Source organism: Brachionichthys hirsutus, chromosome 15 (genome assembly GCF_040956055.1).
Source record: "Brachionichthys hirsutus isolate HB-005 chromosome 15, CSIRO-AGI_Bhir_v1, whole genome shotgun sequence".
Classification (NCBI taxonomy): Eukaryota; Metazoa; Chordata; class Actinopteri; order Lophiiformes; family Brachionichthyidae; genus Brachionichthys; species Brachionichthys hirsutus.
The window spans coordinates 5,519,236-5,536,362 of record NC_090911.1 but is presented as its reverse complement, the minus strand read 5'-3'; the positions used below and the strand labels follow the sequence as shown (position 1 = coordinate 5,536,362).

Here is a 17,127-nt window from a genome sequence, read left to right as displayed (position 1 = left end):
TGACTTATCTTGCCAACAGGAAAACAGACAGACAGATAAACAGAACTTCCTCTGCGGCGGTAACAAGCTCTTCTTCTGTGTGGCTAACACGTGCTCTTCCTGCTCATCCTAACCGAAGCCACGTTGACCCTTCACCTTTCATCTGAACCAGACTACTGGGGGGCCACGTTACTCTCAATACAGCGCGGCTGCCCCGACCCCAGCAGAGGTCGAGAGGTTGCAGGCTTAGCCACAGCTCAAAAACAACCTCTGTTAAGTCTGCAGCGACAGCCGTGTGTTTGTGTGTCATATGTTCTTATCCCCCTCGCCTCTATTAACACATCAATAGTTCTGAGTCATTATCACCCTCCTGCTCCTTCTTCTTCTTCCCCGTTTAGCATTTTCCCATAAGCGGATCATCTTCTTCCAATTGAAGTCACCCTAACCATGTCGAAACATCAGAGTGGTGTACAGACTCTGAAACTAAACATTACAGTACACACAACATGCACACTGAAAATGACCTACAGTAAGAGTGCATTTAAATGAAAAGGGGTTAGGGTTAAAATGCAGTTCCACATGACTGTTATAAACATCCCAAGATTAAAAGTGATCTTTCACAAATCCAACAGGTGGACAGTCATATTGACAACACACTGCACAAATCAAATATGTTCATTTGGCTTGTTTCATTGCTGATTTTGGCATCTCTTCAGAAATGTTATTCAGTTGTTATATTCCCCTGTAATGTCACTTTGCTGCACCATTTTTTTAAAGATGGTATGTTAATATTTTAATAAATTATTCATTTTATGTGACAGTGTGTTCTGCACGTTTTTACAGAATAATCACCTTATATGCAAAACAACTTCTGCAGAAAATCCAATACAAGCACAATTTCATTTTTTTTTTTTTAAGAAATCTAAATAATCTGAAAAAAATCTCATTGAGAAATAAACAAAATAAACGGTTCATGGATGAATATGAAGTAGGCCATGGCTTTATGCAGTCACTCAGCAGACTTTAATCTTATTACCTCAGTCCTGTAGTAGTCCGCAGATTAATGGGATTATGTTTAAGGTATAGAAATGCGCTTTAGCTCTGCTTCCTATACAATGCAACATGTTGCTGCATTGCATGACGGCTCGATCGGCTTAGTATCCAATTACAGTTTTGCTGTTAGTAACATTCTTCTTTTACTTATTGCCAAATAAGTGACCGCTGTTGAAAGGCGTTGAAAAACATCAACTCCTGACCCTGTTGCTTCACTTTTCCTTCCACCGTTTCAGGCGAAATGTAGCATGTTTTTTTTCTTATTCCAGTGAACTCAATTTCGGAGAAGGCAAACAGGACGTGACTATCGAGCACCAAACAGGCTGCTTCTGCCTTGACTGAGGGTGTAAACAGGCAGTGCATTAACAGTGCTGATGGAGATGCCACTGATTAATCATGTAATTTTGGCTTCTGAAAGATCGGTTGTGGGATACAGTTTGTGTCTGAGTGTGAGAACACAACTTATGTGTTTACACAATGGCTGATTAACACGAGGATTTTTTTTTCTCAGTTTCCTAAAACAACATAATAATCGTCTTCATGCAGGGCAGGACTACGTCGGGCCACATACAGTCAATCTAAGATCAAAATTCAGGACCCATGTTGGGTTGTAAGGCTTTCCAATGCAAGTAATTCCGTACAAGTTGCTGATCTTTGTCATAGTTTCTCTCCTCGATTGTGACAGAAGGCTTCAAGCTTCAATTTTTAACATCGGTTAAAGTTCAACACATTATTTTTATTATTACATTTCCTCTTACCGTAGATATAAATGCAAAACTCAAAATCACAAGCTCAAAAAAAAAAAACCAGTTTAAAAATCGGCACCAGCCTGCCGACAGAGCAAACTCTCCCCACTGAGATGTGAGTTAAGGTTTATTGGCTAGGAGGGAATGGTTGCACTCAAAATGTTCTTGATCTTATGGATCTTAATTTTCTCAGGTGCCTTTTTGGTTCCCCACTTTCTGTTGCGAAAGGCCACAAAACAAGCAACAATGTTTGACAATTATAGTAATGGTTGATTGAAATTATATATATATATATATATATATATATTAATCATGTGCAAGAATGTAATTTGAATCAAAATTAACTGAAGGTGAAGCTCAACTCATATACTGTATATATCTATCTGACAAAAAGCTTTGAAAATTAACTTGTTTGCAATTTTATTGTAGTAGTGGTAGTACTAGTACCGCAAGTTTAGAAAAAAAAATCATTAAATCAAATATTTTCCAGATTAATGAAATAATCAATAGTTTGACCTATGAAAAAATAAGAACGCACCGCTGATCACACTCTCCAGATGTTATTTCAAAGTGTTTGTCTAACAAGCATGAAGAAAGCATTGTTAAAAACAGTCATCAATTGATTTTCTACCAATCAATTTATGCATTACAATACGAACCTTTTAAATATGGCTATTTGGGACGGGAAAGTATTACCACGTGTCCACCCACCCAGTGGACACGTGGACAGCACCGGTCTAGGACCCAGCAATAATAGAAGATCCACACTTCCATGATAGCAGCACTAACATGGAGCAGGATCAACACACACACACACACACAGCAAAGAATGACAGAGGGGTCCCCAGCTGACAGATCAAAGGCCTGAATCCATCAGGGCCTCCAACCAGTTTATCACAAAACCAGATTATAGGCTGATACAAAAACCCATAAATGGATAAGATCATCCTGCATCAGGGGAAAAAACTGAACGAGACTCACAGATCCACCTGAGAATCTGCATTTAATCTGCCCTATAGCATCCCTGTGTGTGTGTGTGTGTGCGTGTGCGTGCAAAGAACAAGTCATTTTATAAATACAAATATATAATTGTTAATATGTGATTCTTTTTCTTTTATCACGTTCAGTATATTTAGAGGCTAATACTTCTGTGGTTTTACTCAAGTATAAAAAAGAAAGTAATGTACCAGATTACTTCTGCAGCGTGCTGCTAATGGTTTCCTTTATGATTCCGCGCTCCAGAATGAGGCTTGTTTACTCCATTAGATTAGATCGTTGTGTAATCCAATAAAGATCCAGTCCGTATTTCCCCTCCAGCCCATCTGGCTCTCTGGCAGCGTTTGTTTACTGGCGGAGAGGCTGGGAAGAGGGAAGAGGGGAGCCTTCAGCCTTCCTTCTACCTCTGTGTGCGGAAGGAGAAAAGAGGAGGAATCATCTCTCCCACCGAGGGACGCGTCGGGCCGTGTTATCAGTCAGCGGCGCTGAACATATAACGTCGGAACGCAATTTGGATTTGCAAAAACAAGCGGAGCCTCGCCTCGTCTGTCATCCCGTCGGATTGGAGGTCTCGCTGCGCTGACTCGAGAGGAATCGTCGCTTCGGAGCTGATCAATCACAATCTAATTGTTTTACGTGCTTCAGAAGTTCCTCTGTGATGTTTTGCTTTCGCTGGAGGACTTGAGTGGTTTTTGTTTTTGCTCTAAGAGACACGTACGTCACCGAGCCGCAACCACCGAGTCAGCAGCGCACGGCTCCAAACTTCTCCCCATGAAGGGCCCGCCTCATTGGGACGTCCGCGCACGCCAGCGCGTCTCTCAGCGGGGTGAATGTTGCGGTGCACCTGCGCGGGGTATGCTGTGGAAGAGTTTAATGGACTGAAAGGCTCGTTGAGAAGCAGCGCAAACTTCACTTGTGGCCTGGACTCGAGTGCTGGAGCCAGGCTAGGCGGCTAACTAGCCAGCTAGCTAGCTAGCTAATCTTTCGCATTCCGCGCTGGTGCTAGCTGGTGTTAGCTGGTGTTAGCTGGTGTTAGCTGGTGCTAGCTGGCGGCTAGCGTTAGCAGCAGCAGTGTTTGTTTGACTGAACACGCTGAACTCGTTCCTCCGCCCATCTTCCGGGATGTCTTCTGCTCATTGTTGTTTACCTGTCGGCCCACGCTGCGCCACAAAACCAGTTTCCTGAACGGACCTGCTCCAGTTCGAACTGTCCTGCCTCGCCGAGGACTCATCTGCGTTTGACCCGGAGTAGCCGGACGGTGTCCCCGCGTCGAGTCAGCGATGTGGCGCCGGACTTTGGGGTTTGTTTTGGCCGCTTGCTGCTTCGTGATGAGCTGTCATCGCGCAAGTGGAGAGAGTAAGTAACAGTAATTATTAACATTATTATTATTATTGTGTGTATAAAATATTATACTGCGTGTGTATCCAGGTAAGGAATACGTTGTGTAGGTAACATGATTAGTATCCAGAAAGTGTAAACAACAGAGACAACATATCTTCATTAGATTAAAAAATAATAAACTAAAAATGCTGCAGGTGAGGGGATTAACACTCTAATATTCAATCATTATCATTAAAGTTATCTTAAACATCGGGGAATGTGTTCAATTAAATGTTTTATTTTTTGTTTCTATTTTTTGCAAAACTATTTTATTGACATTTTATACCAAAAATAATCAATTAATATGCTATTGGGCTAAACATAAAGACACACAGTTTGCTCTATATTCATTTAGTCCCTTTACCATTTTAGACTGAATAAACACATCTTAATTTGAACGCCACAAACATAGCGGTGGCGAATCCTACTCGTAGATTAATTCAGACACTTCTGCAATAATGCATCCGGATACTTTAGTTAGTGGCAGTGAAAGGAGAAGGGAAAGCAGTGGTGGTAGCAACGGTGGTTTTTATAGACAGTCGCTGTATTGATCGAAGGGACAAAGGTTGACACTTATCAGCTATTTGATTCTGCAGGCACCGTAAACAAAATGTCAGAAGCAAGTAAGTCAAATTGAGTGCAACCTATTGACTTGTTGTTGTGGAATGGAAAGTCATGGCTTCTTGCTTTAGTCGGTGCAGGAATGTAACAGATACTGACAATCCCTTTATGTTCACCAAAGAAGAAACCCCGGGTGATGAGAATGAATGAAGCGTGCGCAGTCACTTCTCGAGCACCACCGAGTTCGCTAATTTGCTGCTTCACACTGCCTGACTCTGAATATTTCGCTTAAAGTGAATATTGCTGATACTTATGAGTACATCCGAACCCGTCGGCCTTCTTGTGCTTTTGCTGGTGAAACGGTACAAACGTGTTTGAGTGTCACAGCAGCACACGGAGCGACCGGGGTAAACGTGACGCTGTTCGCATGTTGTCCCAGACGGCAGGAAATGTTTTGTCATTTAAGGCAGGTGACTGAGCGGAGGTTACTGAATGTTGTGTGAGGTCAAGCTCTACATTCAATCAGTCAAATTATGCACTTTATATATCGTTCAGACTTCCAGGACTCACTGAAATGACGCGAATAAATGCAGCTGTTATTTTGAAACCTGGTTTTGCATAGTTGGCTTTGTGTTCAGTCGCCACGTCATTACTATGAACTCCCAAAATATTGCAAAAATAAATGTCTTCAAAGTGGAAAAACTTCAATTGAAATAATGCTTCAGCACGCCATCTGTATACTTAAAGTATTTCTCATCATAAGTGAATGCTCTGTGTTATGATTGGCATGACTAAAGGTTGTAATACTTTCCGCTCTGAATATTTTCCTTTTTATATCTTTGTGTGCGGCGTGCTAAGACTTTAAGCGCCGACGCTCTGGTACCTTTTTGATGCTTCACGATTGACTCGATACTGATTTTCAACCGGTGCTGCAGAGATGTGAACAATGTGTTGGCATCTTTTCAGTGGCTTTGCTGGTGCTGTTTTGTTGTTGTTGTTGTTTGTTTTGCTGTGGTATCAGAAGAGATATTGATAAATGATTACTTTTTTGCCAACCATGCAGCAAATGGCACATGATCAAAAAAAATGTGTTGCATGTTATGTACAATTTTAAAATGAATACCGTTAAATAATATCAGGCGTGAAAGGATTTCAAAATGTGAGGAGGTTGATCCGATTGTTTTTCTTCTCTGGTCTTTGAGAAACGAATGCTTCGAGGTGTGTTGCAGTAATCTTGATGGAAGCCGATAACCTAACGCACACTCACTCCTCCGTAAGAACTGTGTCTGCTGAATGACCGAAGCGCGTCGCCTCGGGTAACTCGTGCTTCTTCAGGGTATGGCAGCAGTTTTGTTTTCACACTCTGAGAGAAAGGAAGTACAGACATTTTTGCCATTCATTGGGTTATCAAAGGGTAAAAAAAATAAAAATACAATGTCATCTAACCAGTTTGAGGGGGAAAATGTAAGGCGCAAATCAAAGTGAGTTTGTTTTTGCGCTTACAAGTGAAGTATAATTCCTTCTTAAAGGTTACCTACCACGTCACAGTCAGAACTTATAATCTTTTATGTCTTATTTCTGAGTTACACTTTGGGAAATGTCTGCAGTCACTGCCAATGAGCTTTTACTCTTCGGTCGCTAAGCTTATTGCTTCTTAATTTTTCAGGTTTTCTTCGTTGTGTTTCAGGGTAAAATGTGGCAGAGTCTTGTCAATCTCTTCACTACAATTTTTCATTAAAATATATAGATTATTTTTACTTTACCCCTTGTTCTCCAGAGTTAAAATGTATTTGATGCCTTTGAAACTTTATGTTGCTATCCGAGTCACATATTATTGTTATACATGCGAGAATAATTCTGCGGTCATCGTCCTGCTTGTTTCGTCTGTTGGTTCGCAGCTGGCTGTTTTGCCATATTTCAGCGCATCGCTGTCCCATGACAACGCATTGCTTTTTTTCCCAAGAGTGTCAAACAGCAGGCACTGATCTATTCAGTGGACTTGTTACTAGTGGGAGTAATGAACCACCTGGATTTATGCTTCTTGACAAGGAGAGCGATTGTAAGGTAATGAAACTGACGCTCACCCACCCACTTCTCCAAAAACACTTCTTACACACGGCCACTGCTGTCTCAAGTGCTTAAGTCTGCCGCCGTTTGTGTGTGCACAATAGAATAGCGTTTCCGTTTGTCACCCTGGCTGTTTAAAATAACTTAAAAATGGAGTCATGCAAAGCACATGGAATGTTTCACTTTGACTGCACAGTCGTCTCAGATTGAAGCGTTTGTCGTCGTAGATCTGGACCCTGTGCAACAATACATTCTTCTTTGCATTACTCCATTTTTAAGTTGTGGTGGTGCAAGTTTAAGTTGACAACAGAAATCTATTTCCTATTGCGGTTTTATATCCTTGTGGTAATAATTACCTCACAGTTAATTTTGGTCATGTGAAAAAGATGTGTACCCAAGTGCAACTTGCTCCTTGCCTGAACTTTGGCCAAGAGCCACCTCTCTGCAGGATCGCATTCTCACTTGTAACTGTACGAGTCCCTGGAACCCAACTGCACTTTGTTTGGTGTTTTGTGCTGTACTGCCAATATTGCTTCAATGGAGGAACGTTTCCAAAGACCTGGGAACAGATGGAGAAGCCCTCCATTGGTACCCTTAAAGGCAATGAGCTCGCTTCCCAGGCTTATATGTGGCATACTGCACATCAAACAACCTCAAGATGGAAACTTGTGACTTAGACTGTGTTAAATACCTTATTTCAATGACGTACGTAGCTATGGCGACGCACTTTCCATGTCGCCCTTAGCGAGCAGCTGCTGCATTTGATAACCTGCGCGATCCCCATGATTCATGAGTCGTTTCAAAATAAAGTCATTTCATGTGTCACTTTGTAGCGGCTGTAATATCAAATATCCAATCCTGTGCAACCAAAGATGTGTTGCCTGTATTAATTATCTGGAGGTGCAGCTGAGCTCCTTGCAAACTTGGTCTATGTTGACTTAATAAACGTTGCTTTCGGCTGAACAAGTCTCGAGAGACGAAGTCGTTTGCCTTATCTGTCACGTTCACAACAGGAGTGCGGCTTGTATAAAAGAGTGTTAATGTCACATGCTAAGGAGAAAGAAGGAAGGTAAAGGTTATTGAAAGTGGTTTGTGTGTTTGAGGCATACCTCCACACTAACCGATGTCTAGATTTTACAATCTCTTAAGTTCATTACGCCGCATGTCTCTTTTGACACGGTGAATCCACTCCTCGGTGACATCAGCATTTGGTGGTTATAGCTTTTAGACTGTGTTGGAAAACAACAGAGCAACGAAACCTTGAACAGGGAAGTGTTGTAATCGTCGTTTGTGCATGCGCTCTGAGGCTCACCGTTAAATATACGGCACCAGTAGCCGCCTCTTTCACAAGTCTGAAGTGTTGGTGCCTGTTAATGCTTGCAGCAGCAGTGAAAGGATTGTGGGATTGTTCCCCCGAAGCGCAGCTAACTTTCTTTTAGTATGGATATGTACAAGCTTTGTGTTTACATTTAAAATATGTCAATATTTAGCTCTATTTGTTGGATGTTGTGTCCATTATTTTATAGAATCTTGATGTAAAAATTGTTCGAGCAGCGTCACGCAAGTCAGATGTCAGCAAAATGACTTTTTCTTTTTGTTGGCGTCTTCTTTCTCGTATTTGATCCAGCTGTGTGGATTTCCTGTTTGCCTGACTTACTTTGGCTGTGTGGCCTGATCCCAATGTGAACCAGACGACCTTCAGATGTTGGCCATTGAATCTGGACAGATTGTTATAATTTACATAATGTGCAACTAATTATAAGTCGCAACGCTGTATCATTGCATCATCGGCATCTGCTGATAGGTTTTCCAAATAATCACATAATAATATAGCGATTACTCATCACAACTTTCTTGAGCCCAAAATGTCATCTTGTCACAAAAAATAAACCCGCCACCCAAGATGTCGGCTAGGTTTGAAATTGAATTCTGCCTCTCTTCAACGGCCAATAACTCCAGAACACTGTTTATTCCTGATGAAAGAAGATACTTTAATCTTTCACTTTGTACATTCGGTGTCTGCATAGCCATAGTACGTAATATTCTGTAAGTCTTGAAATATAGGGCTAAATGAGCAAAAACCGCTGGCAGTGAGTGAGTTAAGGAATACTTCGTACCACAGACGACGTGTGAAAAAAAAAAAAAAAAATTCATTCTATTTTATGTATTTATCTGCTCATATTGGTTAATTTAATGCTGTACCTGAACAGGTTCTGCTGACCGGAGAAATGAACTCTAAACTAATTTAAATTTTATCATATGAAGTGCAGTGTAAATAATGTATGCAGAAATGCATGAAATCTGGTGTCCTGGTTATATCAGAAAAAAAAAAGAGGATGTTGCAAATCAAATTTATGAAATTTGGCACCTTGGGCAATTTCTATTTTGAGTTTGAAGTAGATCAGATGAACTGTTTTGAGTTTTAAGTGAACGTACGGAGGAAGTAAACACATTAAGTCACATCTCAAAACCCTGCTGTTGTTTCGCAACCCTGAAACGGTAAATGTTCTTCTGTTATTTTGTTCAAAAATGTAATTTAATTCTCTTTGAATGACTTTTGACAAAAGGGTTCAGGCTAAAGGTTCCTGAGTTTTTATCTTTAGTAGATATCACAGAGTTTCCATGGTTGTGTTGCGTGGCTGGAGATGGATCTGTTGACAAGGTAGCTTTACACATGACTGCAGCTGGAAGCTTTCAGGGCTTGTCTCTTTCTCTGAGGTTAAAGAATCGTTTCGTGACTACAGTTGATTTTAATTGGTGTTTGTTTTACATCCACTCTATGCCTCAGGTGCTATATTGATAATCTTGGCGTTGTTTTGTTTGTATGTTGAAGTTTTAATCAATGTAATGGTTGCTAATGACTAATTATCCTTGCTCACAGTGCTGCTGAAAACCGTTACACAACTCCTTTTTAGGTGATGGTAAAAGTTTGTCAGTCTCTGAGGTGCAGGCGGTGAGAGACTGCAACGACTTTGACAGCTGAAAACCTGCGTCTCCGATCAATGATTCAGAGCAAAATGACTTTCAGTCCGGTCTGCGACAGATTGTGTGACGTATTACGCTCTGAGGCTCGTCCAGTCGTGACAGTTTCCTTAATGATGTTTGCATATGATACATGGTGCATTTACATTTTGGGATACACCCGGTTTGTTTCATTTGCGTCATGACATGTGATCAGAGTCGGTGTACCGAAAAAGTTCACCCCTGTTGAACTGTGTGTTTTGTAAATCGAGTGTTTACACATGAAGAAGTGAGCTTGGCTGCTTCTTTCCCTGCTGCCGCTTTCAAATTGCTCTCTTAAACACAACGGCGCTTCCACGTTCCAGTTTCCAGAGTGTGAGCCACTATTGCTACCGCAGGAGTGTATTGGATTCTCCATTGGGAATGCAGTGCTAAAAATATTGTCTTGGCTGAAAGTGTAGACGGACTTGCTGTCCCGTGAGGATTTGCCTTCCTCACAGGTCACTCGGTTTTCTAATGGCTGACTTGAATGAAGCTGCAGAACCAGTGTCCACTTATATGACGCACCATGCACCAGCACGGCACTGTGTTTATTAAACCGTGTGCGTGTGGTCTTGGGTGAGAAGTGGCCAGTGTCTGAATTTGTTAATGTGTTCCTTTATGTGTTTACCATTAAACTGCATATTATGCGTCATGAAAATAGATAATTTGGAGGGTGATGCGATAAGGGTACAGGGTTATGGCAGGCAACTCCAGCTCAGGATTTGACTTTACTCCCGAGACGGCGAAAAAGAACTGCACATCGACATGATTTTTAGAAGGAAAAATGTTCTTTTCAACATGCCAAGTTGCTATTAATAGCTTTCCATTTAAACCCATGTTAGGACATTTTATGTGCGCTTTAAACAAGCCTCAAAGTTGCAGGCTGAACTTTAGATAATCGCAGAGTGGATGCTGGTTAAGGTCACGGAGTGAAAAGATTGTTGTCTGGACACTCGGTAATTGGACACTGTGTGTGTGTGTGCGCGTGTGTGTGTGTGTGTGCGCGCGCATGTGTGCGTGCATGTGCCGTTGTCTTGTGCTCTTATGCAACAGAAGGTGTAAAATGAGTTGCTGCAATAAAGAGGTGAACGCCTAGCGGTTACACGGCTTCCCCACATGGAAGACCAGTTTATGTGCCCAGCTCAGCGGTAAACAAATACAGCCCCCCCCCACAGGGCTACACGCCTCCAGCTGCACCCATGACTTGTTTACTGTACAATTGGACCTGGAATGTCCTGCGGTGCACCTGCAGAATTCTTCATGGAACTTGTATCACACACGGCCTGCATAGACAGCTTGACTGATCCCCCGTCAATGCACTTTTAATCTGGTAATGTAAATATTTGCTTGCAGCTGTGCGATATTCTTTTTTTTTATTATTATTTATTGTGACTTAATGGAAATTCAAATAATTGCGATAGTAAAAACATAGTGAAGGAATGCCTCATTAAAGAAGCATCATCGGTCTGGGTGAAGCCTTACAAAGCCACAAATCTTCTACCGGTTTCAACACGTTGCCGTCGGTGCTGCAATTCCATTTACAGACAAATATTTTTAATGCATTGGTTCATGTGTTTTTTTTTTTATGGTCTCTTCAGTTACAGAAGCCAATCCACAAATCACCTCGGCGTAACCAAGGATGAGCACTCGCTCTGGTGACAGCACTCCATATTAGACGGTGGCTTTTGGCCAGATATGAGGTCAGATGTCAGTGAAGTTGGTCTGGTTTTCATCAAAGCCACAGACATAACTGCATATTTGTTAGTAAAATATCTCCTCTACTTACCAGGAAAGTCTTTTTTTTTTCTTCCCCTACTTCGACCCTGTTTTTCCAGTTTATAGAGCAGGCGTCTTGCCCAACTCGTCAGTCATATTAAGCAATTGTAATCCATCCAAGACTCAAAACAAATCTCACTCGTGCGGCAGCGTTGTCCTGTTACCCATTCCAAATCTACTGTATAGGTTTGTTTTGAACATGCGATTGATTTTGTGTCTTAAATGAAGGGATCGTCTTTGTAAAGAACCCGTGTCTTTCCCTTTGTGTCTCCACAGTTTGTCCGAGCAAGGACATCCGGAACAATGTGACCAACCTGCAGATGCTTGAGAACTGCACTGTAATCGAAGGCCACCTGAAGATCTTACTCATGTTCAAGACCAAGGCTGAAGACTTCCGAGATCTCAGTTTTCCCAAACTGATTGTGGTCACCGACTACCTGATGCTCTTCAGAGTTTACGGCCTCGAGAGCCTCAGCGACCTCTTCCCCAACCTGACTGTGATCAGAGGGAGCAACCTGTTTTTTAACTATGCTCTGGTAATGTTTGAGATGCTGCACCTCCGGGAGGTCGGTCTCCATAGCTTAATGAACATCACCCGAGGAGCTGTGAGAATCGAGAAGAACCCCGATCTCTGCTATCTTTCCACTCTGGACTGGTCCAAAGTCCTGGACACGGTGGAAGACAACTACATCATGGCCAATAAGAATGACAGGGAATGTGGAGACGTGTGCCCTGGGGCGGCCGTCGGAAAGACCACCTGCCAGACGACCACCATCAACGGCCACTTCAGTGGGCGCTGTTGGACTCAGAAGTACTGTCAAAGAAGTAAGTAGTGTTATAACTTGTTACCCGTCTCATTAAAGTAAAAGTGGATGCTAAGGGTCGAACTATGGCAGGATGTTGTTGTTTTTTGGAAGAGGATAGCGCTAAAGTAGCTCAAATTAATTTGATCAACTCTAACAGCACATTAATACTGAACCTTTTTGAATTTTCAACATTAATTTGTCATAAAATGAGATCTGATCTGAAGCTATTTGGGTCATTGCATCAACCAACTTGTCCCTGAACACAGATGCTACTCGTTCCAGTGACGCCTTCCAATCACAACACTTGTTTTGGAGGTAAAAAAGTAAACTGTGACCAACACGTTCCCCAACATTTCATTTTCATATCAAGATTTGCGTAATTGTGATACTTTCCAACAACACATCATAATTTCCATTCCATCAGAATGAATGACGAAGTACAGCCTAAATGCTGTTTGGCCCAAACGTAGCTGTTCCCCTTTTTAATTACTGAAACGTCAATGTTGTCATTTGTTCGGGTTTAGTGAAGTAGGCCGACTTCAGTGTCAACACGGCTTGAGCTGCGCCGCACTCTGTGACGCAACACAAGTCTTTGACTGTTTACTGTCAAGAGTGTCGTGTTACCATTACTTGTGTTGTCTGGAGTAAAGTAAACCATGTTCTACACATCGTGGCTCATTCCTCAGCCCTTCCTTTGTGTTGTGGCTTTTTACTGCAACATTTAGGAGCACACACTGCCTCAGAGTTCAAATTGAAGTGCTCAGAGGAATTTAGCAAACAGGTGCTGCTGAACATCTTGGCTCACACCGTTACACAACTCTGTGTTGGCTTAACGGTTCCTTTGAGCGTGTTTATCTGCCGCTTTTTCTTTTTCTTTTTTTGTAACATTTGTTTGATGCGGAGGCTACAGGCATGTTCCTTGAAGAGAGTTAGGCCAGTTATTGTTCTACTTATTGCTATTATAATCTTAATTGGTTTTCCTCTCGCGACTTTGTGCGTGAGGAAATTACTCCTGTTTATTTTAAATACATTCATGGATATAATGTGGTGACAGGCCAGCCAGGAATCTGCATCAATGCCTGTTGCAGGCCTGGGAGTATTTTACATGTTTTAATTAAAGGCGATCTTAATTATCTATCCTCTATTGTAGATGGCGTGAGGAGGGTTCTACAGCTGCCGTGGCTTTCTCCACCAATTGGTTTTACAAGATCTGTTACATATTTAATTAACGGCAATAAATTGGAGAGCAGCTTTTTAGACTCCTCGACCCCTGATTGTTTTGAGACTGTCCACGCTTGCAGCGTGCGAGTTTCTCTTGGCCCTGGGCAAAGGAAGCCTGCTGTCGTTTTATTGCAGCTTGTCACACGTCAGCTTATTGCCATGAATTGCATTTTAGTCGGGTCAAGTGAGGTGATGGACCTCTTTATATGGACGCTCTAAATATAATCTTGACTCATGTCGCACATGTCCGACAATCGCGTGTGTGTGTGTGTGTGTGTAACAGCAGCATAGACATAGGTTCTAAATCACACACGGGATATGGCCCCTGTTTGTGCGGACGGTGCACGGCTATTGTTTAGTCTTGTTGCTACGGAACAGGAGAATGACACTGTGGTGTGATCGTGGATGTGAACACATCTGTCATTCACTCGGGCCGTGCCAAAGGGAAAAGCAAGGTCGCCGGTCCCGTAACAGTCGGCGCTGACGCCACAGTCCTTTTCCACGCCGAAAAATGGCGGGTGCAGATTATCAGAAAATGCCTTCCCAATTGTTTCCTGCCTTTGTTCATCTGCTTCCTCTCTGCTGTTATTAATGGATGGCGAGGCCACGGGTTCCTCCTCAGTAGTGCTGGACAATCTTATGAGACCAACATACTGATTGGTGGGAGGTCAGTGAGACGGGGAAAGAGGACGGATTTAGCCTGTGAGGAAATGGATGGATATTGTTATACTGTTGTTTTTATTATTGTGAGATAGAAGTGACCCCTGGTGTGGCAAAACTTTAAGGAGCTTTGACCTTTTTATTGTCACTGAAAACTCACTTTATTCCTGCCAGCGTTGTGAGGACAATGAGGAAACTAATTTTAGCTGGGAAGCCAGCATTGTCCTCTTCCCACCAATGAACTGTTTCTATTTTTGAAATGGCCACACATGAATTAAATATAATCTTTACGTTTACAACTGGAAATTTGCGCATGCTGTTCCCAGTCTCCACTGCAAAGCATGAATTAAATAGTCTTCAAACTAAAATGAAACTGATAGAAAACAAAGAATAGTGCCTGATAAAGACTTTACACATTGAGAGGAGTCAGCTGAGGTGGTTGGGGCATCTATTTCGGATGCCCCCTGTTCCGGGCATGTCCCACTCGGAGGAGGCCTCAGGGAAGACCTAGGACACGCTGGAGAGAATGTGTCTATCGGCTGGCCTCGGGACCCCCCCCCCCCAGGTGTGCAAAATATATCTGCCGTCACCTCCTCAGTAGAGACCGCTGTTATTACGTGGCAGGTCTGCAATCTCTGTGTGGAGATTTGACATAACATTAAACCCAGTGCCACATAGATACAATATACGCCTGGACACAAGGCAAGGTCCAGATATATAAAGCCATGGGAGTGTCTCCAAACCAACCTTCAGTCAACTCCTCTCCGAGCAATTTGCCTTATTGGTGCCTCCTATTTACATAAAAAAAGAAATTGCTGTGAAGTTAAATGTATTTTCATGTACCAGGATGACAAAGTGCTTCACATTAAAAAATAAAAATAAAATAAAAATGGTAAAAAGAGTAGCAAAAATAAAATATTGCTGCTACAAAGCATCGATGAAAAGGTCTTTATGAACTACGAGACGCTGAACAGTTTGAAGCGTAAGGAAAGAAAGCTGCTCTGCTAAAGCTGTTGTCTGTTGGGCTTGGCTGTGGCACAACTGGACAAAAACGTGAATGATGGCAGAAAATGCTTCTTTTCAGTCTCTGCGCAGGCAGATCTATAACATTCTTTGTAGCATTAAGTGTCTCAGTCAGCCATGAAAAAAAAAAAAAAAAAGACAAATGCTGAAGGCAGAAGTTCTTCTGTTTATTGGGCAAAAGATACTGAGCACCATTCTTCTACTAATATTACAGAAGGTATTAAAACTAGCCGAAACTCCTCCTTTGGGCCGAGTTAGCCGCTCTGGCGCTCAGTCGTGTGGAGCTGCACCCAGCGAACCCTCGCCGTTTAGCTGCTGGAGCTATTCCAATGGAATCCCAGACATTTAAGGCATTTGTTAAAGCTGGGCCGACAGGCGTTTCTCACCGCAGCCATTTCCAACAGCCCGCTGCCGTTTTATAGCAGATTTAATTAGCCTCGCAAGAAAGTGTTTCTTTTTATCTACTCTTGGTTACCTGCAACATTCGTTCAGATGTTTTATCAGGGTATTCACTCGTTTTTTTTTATTACGCGAGCAAGCTCTGATTTGATGTATTCCATTTTTGTTTTTGTTGCAGTCTGGTACACCTGTGCAAAAAAAAAAGTACTCAGGGCTGCAAAGGAAATAAAATTGTGCCTTTAGGAGGGGGTTTCTTCATAGTTAATTCAAGGACTTGGAAAAAAATCGATTTAAGTTTCACATTGTCTCCTTCCTGGTTGTCTTTTTCGCTGTTTCAGTGAGTAATGTACGTTTTAATATATTTTTGTGATCAGAAAGACTTCATATTTCTACTCAACCAGTCCTCACTTGACAATTTTCTTCAGAAACAATATCCATCTTATCTTGGTAATAGTCAAGATACCTCAATATTGTCCTTTACTTTAATGCACAGCTATAACTTTCTGAAAATATTGTTCAGTTTATCCTTTTAAGTCAGAGGCTCTGCAATAGGAACTCTGGTCTCAGTCTCCACCTCCAGCTATGGCTCCATTTTATTTCAATTAGGAAAGCAATTTTCTTTTTTCCATTCCTTGTATCCGGCTGTTTACTCTGCAGGAAACAAGACAGAACAATCAAAAGACATCAGCTGTAATCATACATAAAGAAAGCCTTCACCAAAATACGAGCACCAACTGCACCTGCCTGATTGTCCTAATAGACAGATCTACCGTGCAGTCTGATTTGGTATCATAATGCCTGCCAACATTTCTTTATTACGACTGTGGACACCTGCGCCCTATAAGAAATCGAATGGGTTTGTTGAAATAAAAAAGATAAGGGGTTATGTAAAGGTGCATTAATGACCTTAATGTGATATAAACGATGGCTTTTGGGGTCACACACGTGGATCGTCATTATTTTTACCTGACACTGGGCCCTGGACGGAAATGACGGTTCAAGGCTGTGGTGTGCGTCATTTGTCTGTCAAGCAGCAGCAGCAGTAGTTTAATTGCACATCAATGAATCCACAGTGCTGATGATTTCTATTCCAGTCACGGCCAACTGGATATCCTGCCTTCAGAAGACTGCAGTGGCAGGACAGTATGACAAACAGATTGTTTTTCCATGTTGTTTGTGTGTTTTTGTTCTATTAGCAAGAGGCTGGGACCGCTTAATGAAAGTGTTTACGATTCCTGTCGCTGCCAGAGTCGTCTCAAATCAGCCCTGATGAGTCAGACTGGCTGATAAGTGTTTTGCAAGAACCAAAAGAGACAAATAAGCCCAGGTCATTCCAATTTGCCTGTTTGTAACGTGCTGGCAAAAACTCTTTTCTGTGATATACGTGCTTTACCGTGGTTTGGCTTGTGGACATACAGTACGAATGATTTAATATTTAGATGTTAGAATAAAGGTTA

General features: G+C 42.0%; 1 protein-coding gene across 1 annotated transcript in view; it reads left to right on the top strand.

The window, feature by feature from the left end:
- Window positions 1-3,989: 3,989 nt before the first annotated feature.
- Window positions 3,990-17,127, top strand: part of insra (insulin receptor a) — a 31,306-nt gene continuing 18,168 nt past the window's right edge. The window contains exons 1-2 of the mRNA XM_068748613.1: window positions 3,990-4,130; window positions 11,838-12,386. Coding sequence (XP_068604714.1) covers window positions 4,055-4,130; window positions 11,838-12,386 — 625 coding nt within the window. The 5' untranslated portion in view covers window positions 3,990-4,054. The remainder of the gene's footprint in view (window positions 4,131-11,837; window positions 12,387-17,127) is intronic.